The sequence below is a fragment of the Colletotrichum spaethianum genome (assembly GCF_022836535.1).
Source record: "Colletotrichum spaethianum MAFF 239500 DNA, contig29, whole genome shotgun sequence".
Taxonomy (NCBI): Eukaryota; Fungi; Ascomycota; class Sordariomycetes; order Glomerellales; family Glomerellaceae; genus Colletotrichum; species Colletotrichum spaethianum.
This window is the reverse complement of record NW_026054799.1, coordinates 390,492-407,973: the sequence shown is the minus strand read 5'-3', so window position 1 is coordinate 407,973 and position 17,482 is coordinate 390,492. Positions and strand designations below refer to the sequence as shown.

The window sequence follows — 17,482 nt, the reverse complement described above, 5'->3', positions numbered from 1 at the left end:
ATGCCTACAAGCACTGGACGCGACATTGACAGCAGCCGCGAGCCACACACGTTCAGCAGCACGAGCAAGACGCGTCGCCCACACGGCACATCACAAAAGCCAGAGGAACCAAAACGAAAATTGATCAAAACGTGCCTCGGCGAGGGATTGATTATGTCTCAAGCCAATCAAGCCATCCATGTAGAACCCCGTTGTTTCCCTTATGGTACAGTAGAACACCCAAAACCAGCCAAACCCATAGTCATTCGTGACAAAACACTCCACTCCCAAAGTCCGTTTGTGCCACCGCGCCGTGGGGTGGATCGCGTCATGGCCCAAGAAAGATTCGTAACAGACATGCAAGAAAACAACGCTTAACCACCGAAACCGTAGAGGGTGCGGCCTTGGCGCTTCAGCGCGTAGACGACATCCAGAGAGGTGACCGTCTTGCGCTTGGCGTGCTCAGTGTAGGTGACGGCGTCACGGATGACACCCTCAAGGAAAGACTTGAGGACACCACGAGTCTCCTCGTAGATCACTGGGAAGATGCATATTAGACTCGGTTGCATGTGAGGCGATAGGGTGGTGCAACTTACTGGCAGAAATACGCTTGACACCGCCACGACGAGCGAGACGACGGATCGCGGGCTTGGTGATACCCTGGATGTTGTCACGCAAAATCTTGCGGTGGCGCTTGGCACCGCCCTTGCCGAGGCCCTTGCCGCCCTTGCCGCCTAGAGAAACCGAAGTCAGTATATGTGGGATGGAAAAGAACAAGGTTGGATGCAGGGTAGGCACTTACGTCCAGTCATTGTGATAGAGTGTGATGGGGTTGGAGTAGTTTAAGGTTGAGAAGGGTATGATGAGGCTCTTTGGAAGAGTCGCTTGGGAGAGAGTTGTTTTGGGTGAGATAACGTGGGGCTGAATAACGAGAGGAAACACGATTAGAGACGCGCAGAAGGGGGGAAGACATTTATATCAAAAGAGCGTGGGCCAGGTGAGCTTCGGGATCAGCCAGGAAAAAGCGGGTACGTACCTCGACTTGGATCACACCCTGTCGCGACGCGCAGAGAAAAATAAAAAATAACACAAGGCACCATTTTCGGAGAGGCACAGACCAGCGACAGCCGGTCCGTAACAGGGGGAAATATTTTACGCAGCCAACCAGATCCATCACTTTATTCTACCTAGCCTTGAGTCTTGCTTCCCTTTCCCATCTCGATCCCCCTGGAGGCCCCCTCCTTTATCACACTATGGCGTTGTCGTTTCATTAGCACAGTTTGCCTGCATTGCTATATGGATGGCATCGGCTTGGGGTGCCCAGGCAAAGGTTTGTGTGTACTAGGCACCGTGACTGGGAACGCTACAGTACTTCATACCCCAGTTGTTCCTTTCCCGCCCAAAGTAGATCGACGCAGCGCAGAGCTGACGCTCAGATGGCTGGGATCTGGGGCATCGCCATCCATCTCGCCATCCTATCCACCCACCAGTGATAAACTGCGGCAGCTCGTCCAAATTATAGCATGTAGCATGCATACTCAATCAACGGACACTGGACAATTTACATAGCGATCGCCAAGGAACTGGCATTGTTCGTAAATCACAATGTACACATTGCACTGGCAGTTGGCGCCCACACCGAGCTCGAGTTAGTGATTACCTATGCTATGCGTTGTCGCGTGTGCGGCAGTTCAACGGCAGTCTAGATGATGGGGTCACCGTTGCCACATCGCGGATGGGGGTCATGGATGGGACAGCCTACGGAAGAGAGGACAAACCGAGACCGGAAAAAAAAGGGTGACAAAATGCAGGCCCCATCAATAGCATCGTCCGAGCCCTCCCGCCTTATCGACGCATGCAGGTACTTTGCAAACATGTCGAATCCACGCGTTGGCCGCGCTTTAAGTGTAGCTCGCGTGAACAGGGTCCATAACGCAGATTTGTGAGTTCCGGGCCCGTCGTGTTCGTCATGTTCCGTATCGACTGTCGGTGTCACTCACTGGCCAGCCGGTTCGAGACTCAGGCATCTAGTCTCGACCCCCCTCAGTCGCGTAGGGATGTGAGATGCTCTCGTCGATACCACGTCGCGTCTGAGTTGTCGCCGAATTTTCTGCCACTGGGGGGACTTGAGGGAGGAAGAACGAATTATGGGGCAAAAAGCATAACTGTTCACTTGATCACTTGCTGAAAAAGCTGGGTACCTAGGCCTAAGAGCAAGGGCATGCTTGGCGGTAACAGCACTAACATTAACTGGGAATTATCCTGCTTAAATTACCATATTGAATAAAATGCAACAAGCAATACTTCGGCGGAAAAAAGACTATTTGCACATTAAAGATAAAGAACAAAAAAGCTAACTAGTGAGAGGATGACCGCGTTTGGAGGACGCTACAGGATAGTCTCACTTTCAGTCGCGTAAAGCTGTCGCGTAGGGCAGACGAGGCAGGCACCTGCCGCATCCCGCATTTCCCACAGACAGGGAACGGAAGGCGGAAACTTGGATGGACACCTCTTGCTTGCATGGGGATGGCACTCGGGTGACAAAAGACAGCGCCGGTTGTTTATTAGGGGAGTTGCAGTCAAGGCCATGCCTTCCTACTAACAGAAGTGCAATAAAAATGAAGAAAATCTCCTAGAGTACTCCAATGGCTTTCCAATTGATTTCTTTTTTTTCCCCTCACAAAATCGGTAGATTTGATGGGGTTTCTTGCTGATGGAAAAGTTGGCTCGATTCGACATCCGGCGCTGTTTTTTGTCACCCGAGTGGATGGAAAAGACACTGCAGCCTGCGGACACTGACAGTGACACACTCGAGTCGATTGCACTCAAGGTGGGACGCTAGAAGTGGACCGCCCAGGACCGCTAGCCAAGGATACGTACCGCGCTTGCCAGGTGCTTGGGAGAAAAAGATGGGGTGGCGTCACAGATGTTGCAAGATTTCCAGCCAATCAAAAATCGGCCACCCATGCGTTGGAACAACAAAGCGCAAAATTCCGCCCACTGCACCCAGTGCACCCGTCTTTTTTGCAAAGCAATCGCGCCTGCCAAAACGGCATTTTTCCAAAAAAGCACCCACGCACCCACGCGGACAAGGCAGGCACGCACAGGCCACCTTCCTTTTGGCGCACAATCACTCCCCTCTGCCGCCAGCCCAGTTTCCTACCTATTTATTTCCCTCCGCCCTCCACCCACTCCTCATCCTTCTCTTCTACATCCACTCACAACACATCCACATCCAGCAACCAACCAACTCCATCAACACCAAAACAAACTCATCAACTTTCATCATCACAACCAGTCGCAATGGCCCGCACCAAGCAGAGTAAGCATCTTTACCTCGCTGCTTCGCATAGCATTTTACTGACTCCCGCACAGCCGCCCGTAAGTCCACTGGTGGCAAGGCTCCTCGCAAGCAGCTCGCCTCCAAGGCCGCCCGCAAGAGCGCCCCCTCCACCGGAGGTGTCAAGAAGCCTCACCGCTACAAGCCCGGTACCGTCGCTCTCCGTGAGATCCGTCGTTACCAGAAGTCCACCGAGCTTCTGATCCGCAAGCTCCCCTTCCAGCGCCTGGTAAGCACCTGTCATCATACAGCGCATCAAACTACATTTACTGACAAGCCTTGTGAAGGTCCGTGAGATTGCCCAGGACTTCAAGTCCGACCTCCGCTTCCAGTCCTCCGCCATCGGCGCCCTCCAGGAGTCCGTCGAGTCCTACCTCGTCTCCCTCTTCGAGGACACCAACCTCTGCGCTATCCACGCCAAGCGTGTCACCATCCAATCCAAGGACATCCAGCTCGCCCGCCGCCTCCGCGGTGAGCGCAACTAAGTGCACTGTCTTTCGATTTTCTCTTTTCATGGGTGGTTTACGACTCGCGTTTGGGAATGCTTGACGAATGGACCGTCTTGGTTTTGGGGGTAATCTGGCGTTTACAATGCGTTGAAGAATAACGCAAGGGTTGTACATTACACGGCAGTAAAGGATGACTGCATTCAATGGCAAACACATTATGAACTACCTAGCCTCCCGCACTTTTGTCCGTGATCCTACCGTCGCATTTGCTGCTGCACAAGCGCATTCCGCGGACGCGCACGCGCACGCGCTGGCCGACTCATATAGGCATCCCGCATCGCGTCGCGACTGGCAGCTGCCTACACCGGCCCATCCAGTCGCTCTCGATATGTTTGACACTGTGAGCATGCCTTATCGATTGACTGCACGTGTGAAGTTGAACGCCGACCGACCATCACCAACGCCTACCGTTGCTGATCGTCAATAGAGTCAATCCAGTCCAGCGAGCGCTTCAGCACACCAAACACGATCCGAGGAATGATATAGACTATAGACTCATGGAGCAGGAAGAAAGAGGAAGATAGAATGTGACGTCGCACATCCGTTCGGGTTCTGTCGTCTTTGACGGTCTTGATCCATGCATAGATGATACTGCCGGATGACAACAGGATCGCTGAGCCAGTACGCAGCCACTTAACTCTCTTACCGTGCCGCATCGCCATACTTCATCACGACTGCAACACTCTTGCCAGTCTGGCAGTCTCGGACGGAGGTAGGAGAATAACCCGCTCACTTGCGCGGGCGATGGCATGCGTCCTTCTGCTAATTCATCACGTCTCTATTTGTTTTGGTTGGGCGCCTTCACTGTCGGGCAGGCTGACTCAGACCGGAACCTTTCGGCCACACTCTCGGGGGTTTGCGTTGGGTTTCAAGTAAGATAAGCATTCGCTCGACCCAAACAACCAGTCCAAGGCGTTGAGAGCGACTACACTGAGCAGGCCGTTTGGAGATTCATTCTAGAGAGAGTTGTTCAGTGCGTAGAAAAAAACCCTTCACTATCTACACATGGATCCTGGCGAGAGATGATGTTCGACAAAGTCCCGTATCGTACAGTGGAACTGCGAGATGCGCTCGAGCTGCAACTAGTCGCTCGTCAAGTCAGTCGCCGAGACTAGGAGGGAAGGCATCTACTGTTCGATTCATCTCATTGACATCCCTTTAAAATATTCGTGCGAGGCCCTGGGTTTATTACAGCTCACATCGATCGGCCCTTTACATACTCTTCGCAAGCGCCCAGAAGTTTTCCATCTTGGCCCGAGCCAACGCGTCTTTGGCCTCGGCGTCGGACTCGCAGACCTTGTTCCCCCACTTGCGGAACGCCCTCGTTTTCTCTTCGCCCTCGAAGACCAATTTGCACTCGTTGTGCGACATGTCCTTGAGGTCTCCCTTCTCGTTCTCCGCCACCAGCCATTCGCGCACCTGCTGCTGTGTCTTGCCCTCCCGCGACGGCGTGTTTTCCGTCCAGTCGATGCGATCCAGCATGAGTTTCTTGTACTTGCGGATGCTGTGTTCGCCTCCTTCCACGATGACAAGGTTCATCTTGGGGTGCATGACGCAAATCCCCGTGAGTGCGTGCTGCTCGGCGTTCTTTTGAATCTTGAACCGGTGCTGGCCGTTTGCAAGACTGTTGATCTTGAATACCAATACATGGATACCCTTGGCGGCATCCTTTTCCTGGTTTGTGGCGAGCTTGTCGTGCTTCTCTTCCTTGGTAAGCTTGCGCTCCTCGTTGGCCTGCAGGTGGTTCTGCTGGCGTTCCGCAATCTGACGGTTGACGAGGTTCTCCACGGCCGTTGGATCCTTTACTGCTGAATCTGCATAGACACGCATCATGTTGCTCTTCTTGACCTTGGGAGGTGGTGCTGGCACCAGCCCAAGCCTGATCTTTGCCTGCTGTTCCTTGAGCTCCGCCATTCTTCTCTGTCTCCTGAGTTTTTTCTGCTCTTTCGACGTGAGGTACATCGGCTTCACTGCCGGTGTGTTCTTCTCCTGTGGTGGCTCCAGCGCGACGGGGTGCTGGATGTACTCGGTGACAATCGTGTCTTCTTTGTCGATCTTGAGACGGGACTCGTCGTCGATGTTGTCGTACGTGCCGTCCACAAGCCCCTCGTCGAACCATTCGATATCCGGAGGGGCCTCGACAACGAGGTTCTTCTCCATGTCCATCTCATCTTCGATGCCGGCCTTCCTGGTCTGTGCAGCAATCCGTTTCTTCATTTCCTCCAGGGCCGCCTGCCGCCGCAGCGCCGCAGCCTGCTGGATGAACTTGCCCTTGGGATGGAAGTGTAGCGGCCGAGCCTGTCGTTGTTTTCCGCCTGCGGGTTGCGCTGCTAGTTGCTCGTTGAAGTACGGATTCGATTGCGAGCCGTCGCGCCCGCGGCCCGCTGCGTCTGGCGTCCTGTAGCCAGATACGTTCGCCGAGCTGACATCAAATTGTGAGCGGTTGCCCGATGGTTTCGCATCGCTTGTTCTGCCTGGAGGCTTTGCCTGGCCGAGACCCTCGAGGACTGGGTGCAACCCGACATTGAGACCTCCTTTTGCTTTGGTACCCCCGATCGCCGCTGCGACTCTTGCTTTGAGTGCAGCCATTTTATCAGCAGCCGATTCGGGCTTGGATACGCGGGAATTCGGGTCATGACGGGGCCCAAGGCCCGTCGAGTCTGGCCGCCGGTCCATCGTGGTGATGCGGAGATGCTCGAAGGATTGAAGCGAGCGATGTGAAAGTCTCTCAGCAAATCGGGGAATGAGAAAAACGGTGTAATCCAGAAGGGCCCGACACTCGCGATGTTGATGGGCTACTCGGGTCTGCAACGCAAGCGAGGCTGTCGCCGATGTGGTTGGTCGCAGAGCGAAACAGCAGATGCAAAGTGTGTTGACGTTGGCGGGATTGCCGCTGCGGATATGCTGCAACAGACTGACAAACCCGAAGATGGAATAGCGGGTAAGAAGACGTCGCGTTGTTGGCAGCTTTCGTGGATTGTCGAGGCAGACAGAAGCGCGTTGTCGCCTGTTGGTGTCTCGTCTTGTTTGGTAGTCAACGAAAGGTAAGGTCGTGTAGGTACCTACATTCCCTGGCCCGCTTGGTTGTAAAGCTCCTGCAGTGGCTCTCTTCATAGCCTGGTTGGCTGGTTTTGCCTTGGCGCCTGGCGGCGGAGCCAGTTGTCTGAGCGTTCCGCCTGCAGCAGAAAAGGGACCCGCAAAAGGCGGGTCGTTCATTTTTCTGCCGGCTGCCACCGCTAAAAAAAAGTTCCCCTCGGCCTCCCATCCACCGGCCGCTGCTACTCTCGACCGTCCGCCCCGGCCTTGTTGATTTTGCGATTGACTGCCGTCTTGTACCCGACGCTGGATGGAAAATTTGCTCCCTTCCGCCTCGCCTTCTGTACGGACCCAGACTGGTGTCAGGCTCATTTTCTGAAGCCTCGCCGGCACCATGAATATCTCTCAACCCATCTCGTCGTCTATCGAGACAGTCGAGTTCACATTCCTTACCGACGAAGAAATCAAGGCGATCTCCGTCAAGCGTATCGAGAACGACAGCACCTTCGACAACCTTCTTAACCCTGTTCCCGGCGGTCTCTACGATCCGGCTCTTGGATCATGGGGCGATGCTCTGTACGCAAACGCCCACAATTCCCTTATTCTTTGCTTCCATTGACTTACACATCCTTCACAGCTGCGCCACCTGTAACTTGAACCAGTCTTCGTGCCCGGGCCACGCCGGCCATATCGAGCTCCCCGTTCCCGTCTATCACCCAGTCTTTCTCGACCAGGTCCTACGTCTTCTGCGATCGCAATGTGTCTATTGCAAAGGTTTCCGCATGCGCCACCGCGAAATCAACCGCTACTCGTGCAAACTCCGACTCCTGCAACATGGTCTCCTTCACGAGGCTCACCTGGTCGATGCCATTGGCGAAGAGCTCAAGGGTCTCGCCCTGCCTGGTGTTCCTACCGACTACGAGAGCGAGGCTGAAGAAGAAGGCACCTCCTCCGTCGACAACATTGTCGGCGCGAGGGAAGCCTACGTGCGCCAGGCGCTCAAGTCGCATAAGCTCAGTCTCGGTGAAGTCAGGAAGGGCAAGCATGAAGGTGCCATTGAGATGCGCAGAGAACTGATCAAGGATTTCTTGACGCAAATCACCAAGCCGAGGCGATGCGACAACTGCGGCGGCATATCTCCCGCCTACCGCAAGGATCGCTTCGTCAAGATCTTTGAAAAGGCCCTCAGCGAGAGGGATCTTGCTCAGATGGCCCAGAGAAACCTGCACGTCAAGGACTCCATGGCGACAGCAGCTCGCGCCCGCAAGTCCAAGTCTAAGCGCGGCGCCGCCGATGCCGACGAGGGCGTTGCCGACGTTGACATGACTTCAGCGGAGGAAAACGACGTCGAAATGCGCGATGTCAGTGGCGACGAGCTGGACCTGGCGGATAAGGAAGACGAATCGCGAGCCGATGCTGTCGCTGTCGCTCCCGGTCAGCAGCGCTACATCAGCGCAATGGAGGTTCGCGCACGTCTGCGGGAGCTATTCGAGAAAGAGCAAGACATCATGTCGCTGGTGTACAACTCGAGACCAATGACCAAGAAGGCCGCTAAGGTATCAGCGGACATGTTCTTTATCCGAACCATTCTCGTCCCGCCCAACAAGTATCGGCCCGAAGCCCGAACCGGCGATTCCCAGATCTCCGAAGCCCAGCAGAACTCTCTGTACAAGATGATCATGCGAAACTGCGGCAACATTGCCAGGATACATCAGAGCGTCGGGTCTACGGACCAGTACGGAAGGCCGAGAGACATCACCGATCTGCACCAAGTATGGACAGAGTTGCAAGAGTCTGTCAACTCGCTGATCGACAAGAGCAAGAACCCTGTTCAAGGCGCAGCTGCGAAGAGAAACGAGGACGGCATCAAGCAGAAGCTGGAAAAGAAGGAGGGTCTCTTCCGAAAGAATATGATGGGAAAGCGAGTCAACTTTGCAGCCCGAAGTGTCATTTCGCCCGACCCCAACATCGAAACCAACGAGATTGGTGTGCCCCCCGTTTTCGCGCGCAAACTCACCTATCCCGAACCGGTGACGAGTCACAACTTCAGAGACATGCAGCAAGCCGTCATCAACGGTGTCGACAAGTGGCCGGGAGCGGCTGCCATTGAGTACGAGAATGGTCAAATCGTCAACCTTCGATCCAAATCTGTGGACGACCGTGTGTCCCTCGCCAACCAACTTCTCGCGCCAACCAACAACCAGGTGAGCGGCATGAAGAGCAAAAAGGTGTACCGGCACCTGACAAACGGCGATGTCGTCTTGATGAACCGTCAGCCAACGCTACACAAGCCGTCCATCATGGGCCATCGGGTCCGTGTGCTGCCCGGGGAGAAGACCATTCGCATGCACTATGCCAACTGTAACACGTACAACGCCGATTTTGACGGAGATGAGATGAACATGCATTTCCCACAAAACGAAGTCGCCAGAGCAGAGGCTCTTCAGATTGCTGATACGGACCATCAATACCTGTCGGGCACGGCCGGCAAGCCCCTTCGTGGTTTGATTCAGGACCATCTTTCGGTCTCCGTTGCCCTCTGTAACAAGGATACCTTCTTTGACCGCGACTCCTATCAACAGCTTATCTACTCGGCTCTCCGCCCGGAGAGTGGCCACATTCTCGGAGAGAGGATCGAACTTCTTCCCCCGGCAGTAATCAAGCCCAGACCCAGATGGACAGGAAAGCAGGTCGTCAGCACAATCCTCAAGAACATCAAGCCACCCAACGGAGAAGGCCTTTGGATGACTGGAAAGTGTCAAGTCAAGGCTGAACAATGGGGCAAGAGTCATGCAGAAGAAGGCAGCGTTCTTTTCCAGGACGGGCAGTTCCTGACGGGTATTCTTGACAAAGCTCACCTGGGCCCCAGCTCGGGAGGTCTCATCCACTCCATCCATGAAATTTATGGCCCCGCCGTCGCGGGCAAGCTGCTCAGTGGCATGGGTCGACTCCTCACCAGATACCTGAACATGCGGGCCTTTACTTGCGGCATGGACGATCTGCGACTCACATCAGAGGGCGAGCACGCTCGACGGGAGGCCTTGAAGGCGGCCAAGAACATCGGTCTTGAGGTCGCGACCAAGTACGTCTCACTCGAAGACAAGGCGCCCAACAGCACAGACCCGGAGCTTCTCGTCCGCCTGGAGGAGGTCATGCGAGACGATACCAAGCAGGAGGGTCTCGATATGCTCATGAACCAGAGCTCTGGCAAGGTTTCAAGTGCGGTTACGGCAGCTTGCCTGCCTGTCGGTTTGGTCAAGCAGTTCCCCAAGAACCAGATGCAGTCGATGACAACTTCTGGTGCCAAGGGTAGTCAAGTCAACGCAAACCTCATCTCTTGCAACCTGGGACAACAAGTTCTTGAGGGCAGGAGAGTTCCTCTCATGGTTAGCGGAAAGTCTCTGCCATGCTTCAAGCCCTTCGAGACGGATGTGCGTGCCGGTGGTTACATTGTTCAACGTTTCTTAACTGGAATCCGACCCCAAGAATATTATTTCCATCACATGGCTGGTCGTGAGGGCCTGATCGATACTGCTGTCAAGACTTCTCGCTCGGGTTATTTGCAGAGATGTATCATCAAGGGTATGGAGGGACTGACGGTGACCTACGACTCGACGGTGCGAGATGCGGATGGTACCCTTGTGCAGTTCCTTTACGGCGAAGACGGTCTCGACCCGACCAAGCAGAAATACCTCACCGACTTCAGCTTCGTTCTCCGCAATGTTGGGTCAGAGTCGGCCCAGCTCAATTTCAGCAACGGCTTCAAGGAGAAGCTTGCCGGCAGCAAGGACGAAATCCTCAAGCACATGAAGAGCGCCATCAAGCACGCCAAGCTTAACAGTGCTGCCGCCAAGGATCCCATCATTTCCATGGTCAACCCGGCAAGAGTGGCATTTGCCACATCGGAGAAGTTCTACGAGCAAATGACCAAGTACATCAAGGACAACAAGGACGGCCTCATTCGCGACAAGTCGGCTGCCCCGTCTGGTTTGATCAACGCCCCCGCCGTCAGCAAGAAGTCGGCAGAGCTTGTGTTCGCTGCCAAGTACATGCGATCGCTGGTCGAGGCGGGTGAAGGTGTCGGTATTCTTGCTGGCCAGGGTGTGGGAGAGCCCTCGACACAGATGACACTCAACACCTTCCATTTGGCGGGTCACTCGGCAAAGAACGTCACGCTTGGTATCCCTCGTCTCCGTGAAATCCTCATGACAGCGAGTCGATCCATTTCCACCCCGGCCATGACTCTGCTTCTTCACGAGGAGCTTTCCGCGGCCGAGGGAGAAGTATTTGCAAAGTCGATCAGCATCCTGCCCCTGGCTGATGTGCTCGACACAGCGACCGTCAACGAGCGCATCGGCAAGGGCAACAACGGTGCTCTGGCCAAGCTCTACGACGTGCGGCTCAATTTCTTCCCCGCCAAGGAGTACACCAAGGCCTACGCCATCGACACCACTGATGTCATGGACACAGTTGAAAAGCGATTCCTGGACCACCTCTTGAAGATCATGGTCCGCGAGATCAAGAAGCGCCGCAGCGACTCCACCTCGGCGACGCCTGATGTTGGTGTCAAGGCGGGCGTCGTGGAGATGGCGAGCGGCAACAGCGAGGCAAGAGCTGCCAACGACGATAACGACGACGATGACGATGACGGTGACGGCGACGCTACGAACGCCAAGAACAAGGCGAACCGGGAAGAGGCTGTGTCGTATGGCCCCAACGACGACGAGGACGATGCAATCCAGCAACAGATGGAACGCGAGAACTCTCCCGAAGAAGACGAAGGTTTCGAAGGCAGCCCGCCGCCGCGGGCCGATCAGGACGGCTCGGATGATGAGGAGGAGGATGGTGACGGCGATGCGGACAGCGACGAGGGCGCCTTGAGAGCTGAGCGCGTCAAGGACCGTTATCTCCGCGTCACCAAGTTCCGCAACGACGAGGCAGGAGAATGGTGCGAGTTTACGCTCGAGTTCGAGGCCAACACCCCCAAGGTCCTCATGCTCAACATTGTGCAAGCGGCCGTCAAGAAGTCGGTCATCCAGCAGATACCTGGTGTCGGCTCGTGCACATTCACGGCGGACCATAAGATCACGGACTCTGAGGGCAAGGATGTGTCCGTGCCGGCGATCTACACGTCAGGATGCAACCTCAAGGCCATGCAGAAGTACGGCGACTTCATCAACCCCAACAAGATTGCGACCAACGACATTGGCGCCGTGCTCGACGTGTATGGCGTGGAGGCATGCCGAAACAACATTGTCTCCGAGTTGGCAGGCGTCTTCAGCGGTCACGGCATCAGCGTCGACAACCGCCACTTGAACCTCATTGCCGACTACATGACGCGCAATGGCGACTACACGCCCTTCAACCGCAACGGCCTGCGTGGCAACGTAAGCCCCTTCACCAAGATGAGCTTCGAGACGACGCTGGCCTTCCTGAAAGATGCCGTTCTCGATGGCGACTGGGACGATCTCAGAACACCCAGTGGTCGTATTGTCATGGGCCGCCTGGGCAAGATTGGCACGGGCGCCTTTGACGTCTTGACAGCGCTGCCTACGCACCACATGTCGTCCAACGTGGAGTAAGCCGAACCTTTCGGCTGCTTGTGTCTATCGTGTTTTCTGTTCTGGGAGGCTGGGGTTTGTTAGGGCATGCTCTTTTGGCCAATAATTGTATTTACTGTCTGGGATTGATAGAGGCAACGTGACCTGAAAAGTAATTGGCATGATTCACCAAGATGTTTGATCATACGCCTGGCAGTTCAATGGACGTGATGTGCGTGTGAACCGACGGCCGATGCCCACGACAACAGTAATGCCACCGGCGTACCGGGGGAGCCATGGTGCCGAAGGGCAGGTAATGGCCAGAGTAGCAGGAAGTCTTTGCAGTGGCCCATGACCATTGGGGAGCGGGCATGGCGATATCGACCCATTCATACCCGCAAGTCAAGTTGATGGAGAGGTTGTATGCCACTGGCGGATATATGAAGCAACCTGGTCGTCTCCTGTTGGGATTGGAGCAGCGTTTGCACGCCCATAACTCTCTCATCGGAATTGTGTCGCCCCTTGCCATTCAAAGGCCTTGTTCGGAGGGTCCTATCCAAACGGTCATGAGCTGCAGCAGGCAGGCTTACTTTCTGATTTTGGACACTCCACTAGGATCAACCAAACTTGGTGAGCACGCAAGGTCCGCCCTCAAGCCCAGTGTCACCCAGCCGTGGCACATGAGGGGCCGTCAGGAACCCCCAAGGGCATGTGTACGTCCCAGGACCTAGCCCCAGATCGCACCAGACACTAACGAGTGCAGCCGCAGCCGAGGAGGCTGCTTTGCCCGACGACTGCACAGGCGGCCGGGGGCTTTGTGCCGATCTCCAGGATGACGGCCCGCTCTCTCGTCAGATAATAGTAGGGGCGTGTGTACGAATGGAAGGTTGCGTGCTTGTGCTCTGATGCAAGTGTTAAGTGAGACTCGCGTCATCCACGCCATCCACTCGGACGGGTTTCGTGAAAGGATTTTCAACTCGAGCTGCCATCAAGGCAAAGTTGCTCGGCGTTGAAGGGGTGTTGCCCAGCATTACTGGCGGAAATGGCGGTAGGATGCGGGAGCTGTAATGTACCGTGCCTCGTCAGTAGGGATGACATGGCACACGCAACCCGTACCCAGTGTGCCGGCGAATGCATCGCTCCAGCCCTACCAGGCAACACACCCGAGACACTTGGGAGCGGGAAGGGGGTGAACGGCGTGGAAAGGGTGGACCATACGAGGCCGACGACCCTGTGTGGAAGGGGTGGGCGTGGCAAGCGGCCAGGCGAACGCGTCGCATCTACCTTTCCTCGGCTGACCGATATGCGGGTTACGTTGATGGCACTGTGACAATCTGTATGCAGGCGACCTTCCGCGGCTTCGCGACACAGCAAATCGCGGAGACGATAATAAGCGCTGGGGGAGACGAGAAAGTGCAACGCTACCGCGTTTGGGGGCGGTAAATGGGCACCTGGTGCATCATGCAGACACCCCTCCGGCTGACCGCTCGGTTCTGCGCTGAAGAGGACTACTATGGATCACAAAGGCAACGGGCAACTTCGAAAACCTGTCGCAGCCGGGAATGGGCCGCGCAAGGAGAACGAGACAAGCAATGATCCGCCGTGGGACCGAGACTGAACGGGATCTGAGAGTGAGACAGGTTGCAGGACATAAGGCCAGAGACATTGGTGCACTCTGCTTCACCTGGGGCTATGTAGACGAGGCATATTGGAGACGTATTCCTTGGCCATTGTCGGTTGTAGGATTGAGAAGGATGAGAGGCCCCCCCCGTAGTGATTTTGCGTTTTCGACCGGCCGGGTTGTTGCGAGTCCTCTGTATGCCTTGCAGCGTTTGCTAGCGCATCGTCTGGTCTCGGCTCATTGCTGTCGGCCCTGGCTGGCTTTCCATATGTGGCGACGACGCTTGAGGTGGGGACGTTGACATGACCAGTGCAGAGCGGTACCGAAAGAAGCAGTCGAGATTCGCGATGGTTGTTCTTATTGTGATTGCGTTAGCTGAAGCAAGGTGCATTGGCATAGGCACTGTTCACGGCCGGACCTGATTGTGAGGATGATCCTAGCAGAGAACGGGATGGTTCGTTAATCTGAGGAACAGGTCAGAAGGGCCAACAGAGACCAACCTACTACTGGCACTGTGGAGTGGCTCGACGGCCGGTGTCCCCCCCGATGCGACGCTGCACCAACAACCACAAGTCTTCCAGCGTGCAATTCAGGATACTCTGTATCCGCAGGTACCGCAGTTGTTGGAAGAAGAGGCCACAATGAAGACGAAGACACGGCATGAGAGCCCAAGTTCCTTAACCTTGACCGTCCAAGTGCGCAAGTCCCCCGCCTTGCCCAACACAGCCCCGCCGAGACCGAGGAGGCGAATCAAAAGGGTCTCCTTTGCGATTCCAGCGACCGGGGCGAGGGGGGGGTTCTGTGAGATACCCATTACAACGTGCCATCTGTCTGCACGCGGTTGGAAATATCCTGCGTGTTTGGGGAATACATGGGAAGCGATGAAGAAGACATAGACAAATCAAAGTGCATGAGGCAACAGGGACCAATCGGTAAGGCGACACGAGAACAGGATGGTTCGCCAGCGCGACCACAATGTCGGCCATATCTACTCACCGGATCTGTTCAACCTGCGGAGGCCTGTCACCCTGGCATATTGTTGATTGACTCGTAAGGGGTTCGTACCAAGACAGCAACCATCTCACTTGTCGCGTGGATGGTGACTCGATGAGCGTGTCAGAGGATTGTGGTAGGGTGTCGTTTGGCGTACGTACGAACAAATGAATGCAGGACGGTTGTGACGAGGAAGCGGCCGGTGGTTTGTCTCCAGTCCCCAAGTGCCAACCAGACACACCCAGAGCAGGCATTGCCGCATTTGGGGCCAAGTCGGGATACGTACTGACAAACTGTTTGCAAAGTCCCTGGTTCAGGGGCAGGGGGTCGAGTCCAAGGCCCATCCTTTTACATAGTAAGCTCACCCCGAGGTCCCCTAGCATTTGCTGGCCCCAGCTCCCGAGCTCCCGGTCCCACTAGGTACACTCAGATACGTACGATTGACGGATACCTACCTCTCTTTGCCCTCCCCCGCTCACATCTAGTGTGTGTGTGTACAGAAACACAACTAGACAAAGCACTCTTGAGTGGTTGTTGCACTGGGATCTCGATCAAGAGTGCAACTCATGCCATTAACATCATCGACGCTGCGACCCTCCACCAACCTCACCCAACACGTAGCCTGGCGCTTGTTTTGGCCAATCGCATGCTTGCCGTTCGACCCTGTGGTCGGTGATGGAGGGTAGCGGAGCAAAGGTGGTTCCCTCCCTTTCCATGTAGAAGTGTACCACGCAGTACGAGCCTAGATCCGTCAGATAGAGACCTGCCTTTAATCGTATCTCCTGCGGCGGGACGGACGCAGTGCAGCACCACCCTTCGCAGTGGTCCCGGCTGGCCTTCTTTCGTCCTGTCTGACTAAGACATACCAAAGTTTGCTGGAGCTGTGCTTTTCTCCAGTCTAATTTTCCTCCCTAGGGCTCTCTCCCTTCCCATGGCCCCGACGTCTGAGATGCAGTACACAAACGCCCTCGGGCAAGAGTTGACCATGAACGTCCCCGGTACCATGCTCCTCTGCAGAGATGTGTTGGGCGAAGCTGTAAGCGCAGCCTTGTAGAATCAATATTCCCTAGTCCTAATCAACTCGACCAAGCACGTTCCATCATTGCAGTGTTATGCCGTGCCCCCTGACGCTTCAACGCCGTAACCCAGGTATCTCCGCAGTAAATGTTCTTGTGCATGCAAAAATCGAATCCTCCCCCCAAGCCGTTCCAGTTGGTGATACATGTCATATGCGTGGGACGTGCCCCCCAGTCTCCCACATCCTGCACATGTGTAGTGCGGTCGTGTTTCCTTCCAGCCTTGACTGGTCAAGAGGCGTCGAGAGCACCAGTCCATCATCGTTGCCAGCTGTCGCTATGTGCCCCATCGCTTGTCCCAGACATGACGCTCCTACCTCTGCTTGCAGAAGATTCGGGATGCAATAGGCCACTGCCGCTGCCCATGGACATGGTGATGGGCGGGAGAGGACCGGACCCCGGTCCCATGGGATGCATCGGCGTTCCCATGCTGCGGCTGGCTGACCCCATGCCTTCGTAGCCATCGACGCGCAGGTCACAGGTGCCAACATCGAAGCGTTTGGAGCATCCGTCCTCCATGTGTCTAGAGTCAAAGTCAGCTCAAGTCTTCGGAGCTAACCGGCATCGCCGCCAGCCACCTCAACGTACCTGCGAAGCGTGTCCTTGCGAGCAAAGAGTCGCCCACAGTAGTCGCACCTGTGGTTCTTCTCCTTCATGTGAACGCTCTGGTTGTGTCTCTGAAGATCCGTCTTGCGAACAAACCGCTTGTTGCAGTCGGCTACGGGACAGGGGAAAGGGTACTCCCGCTTCTCGTCGTGTGTATCCAGATGTGCCTTGTAGTTGTAGCTGCGGCTGAAGAGCTTGCCACATCCTTTGACTTGACACTGGTATTGGGCATCGGCAAAGGATGTCATCTTCCGCGGCGCCCGCTTCGGGCGGCTGTGCTTTGTGTCTTCTGCACGCTTTCCCTCTTGACTTGGGGCTGAATCGCCTGCTGGCGGGTTCTGATAGTATTGCTCGGCGCCGTATTCGACCTTGGACCAAGTTGGAGACTGGGTGTCTGACAGGTAGTGTTGATGTGAGCCGCTGTACGGGCCTGAATCCGTCATGTATGGTGCCTGCATCGACCGGGGAGAGGCGTAGTGCGAGGCGTCGATTCCGGATCCATAGTCGTTAACGTTTTCCATCTTGATCCTTGGGCCCAGCGAGCTCGAAGCATGTCCACCTTGCGCATAAGAGAAAGAGCTCCTAGAAGATGACGGTCCAGGCGAGCGTCCGGGCGATTCCGGAAGAGAATGCGCGTGATGGCCCGGGCCAGATGCGTGGGAGTGCGCCGGCGGGAACGTTTCGGATCCGTACGACGCCGGCATCGGTGGGTCATAGTCGGCAAACTGGTCGTATTCTGACAACACATTCGGAATGGAAAAGGACGAGGAGGATGGGGCCAT

At 55.5% G+C, this 17,482-nt stretch overlaps 5 protein-coding genes across 5 annotated transcripts; 2 read left to right on the top strand and 3 right to left on the bottom strand.

Annotated features, from left to right (window-relative positions):
• Positions 1 to 353: 353 nt before the first annotated feature.
• On the bottom strand, positions 354 to 791 carry ColSpa_09627 (histone H4; the record flags this gene model as incomplete). The annotated part of the gene is made up of 3 exons (XM_049275839.1): positions 354 to 517; positions 576 to 713; positions 782 to 791. 3 exons carry the CDS (start codon positions 789 to 791, stop codon positions 354 to 356), a joined length of 312 nt encoding a protein of 103 aa, XP_049131796.1.
• Positions 792 to 3,282: 2,491 nt separating this feature from the next.
• ColSpa_09626 (histone H3) lies at positions 3,283 to 3,804 on the top strand (the record flags this gene model as incomplete). Its single annotated transcript, XM_049275838.1, has 3 exons — positions 3,283 to 3,301; positions 3,355 to 3,548; positions 3,607 to 3,804. The coding sequence occupies 3 exons, from the start codon at positions 3,283 to 3,285 to the stop codon at positions 3,802 to 3,804; spliced, it is 411 nt and encodes a 136-aa protein (XP_049131795.1).
• A 1,236-nt stretch (positions 3,805 to 5,040) lies between these two features.
• ColSpa_09625 (U4/U6/U5 small nuclear ribonucleoprotein component snu23) lies at positions 5,041 to 6,504 on the bottom strand (the record flags this gene model as incomplete). The annotated part of the gene is made up of 1 exon (XM_049275837.1): positions 5,041 to 6,504. One exon carries the CDS (start codon positions 6,502 to 6,504, stop codon positions 5,041 to 5,043), a length of 1,464 nt encoding a protein of 487 aa, XP_049131794.1.
• Positions 6,505 to 7,258: 754 nt separating this feature from the next.
• ColSpa_09624 (DNA-directed RNA polymerase I subunit RPA190) lies at positions 7,259 to 12,446 on the top strand (the record flags this gene model as incomplete). The annotated part of the gene is made up of 3 exons (XM_049275836.1): positions 7,259 to 7,440; positions 7,502 to 11,372; positions 11,682 to 12,446. 3 exons carry the CDS (start codon positions 7,259 to 7,261, stop codon positions 12,444 to 12,446), a joined length of 4,818 nt encoding a protein of 1,605 aa, XP_049131793.1.
• A 3,906-nt stretch (positions 12,447 to 16,352) lies between these two features.
• ColSpa_09623 (transcription factor Sp2) lies at positions 16,353 to 17,482 on the bottom strand (the record flags this gene model as incomplete). Its single annotated transcript, XM_049275835.1, has 2 exons — positions 16,353 to 16,617; positions 16,683 to 17,482. The coding sequence occupies 2 exons, from the start codon at positions 17,480 to 17,482 to the stop codon at positions 16,353 to 16,355; spliced, it is 1,065 nt and encodes a 354-aa protein (XP_049131792.1).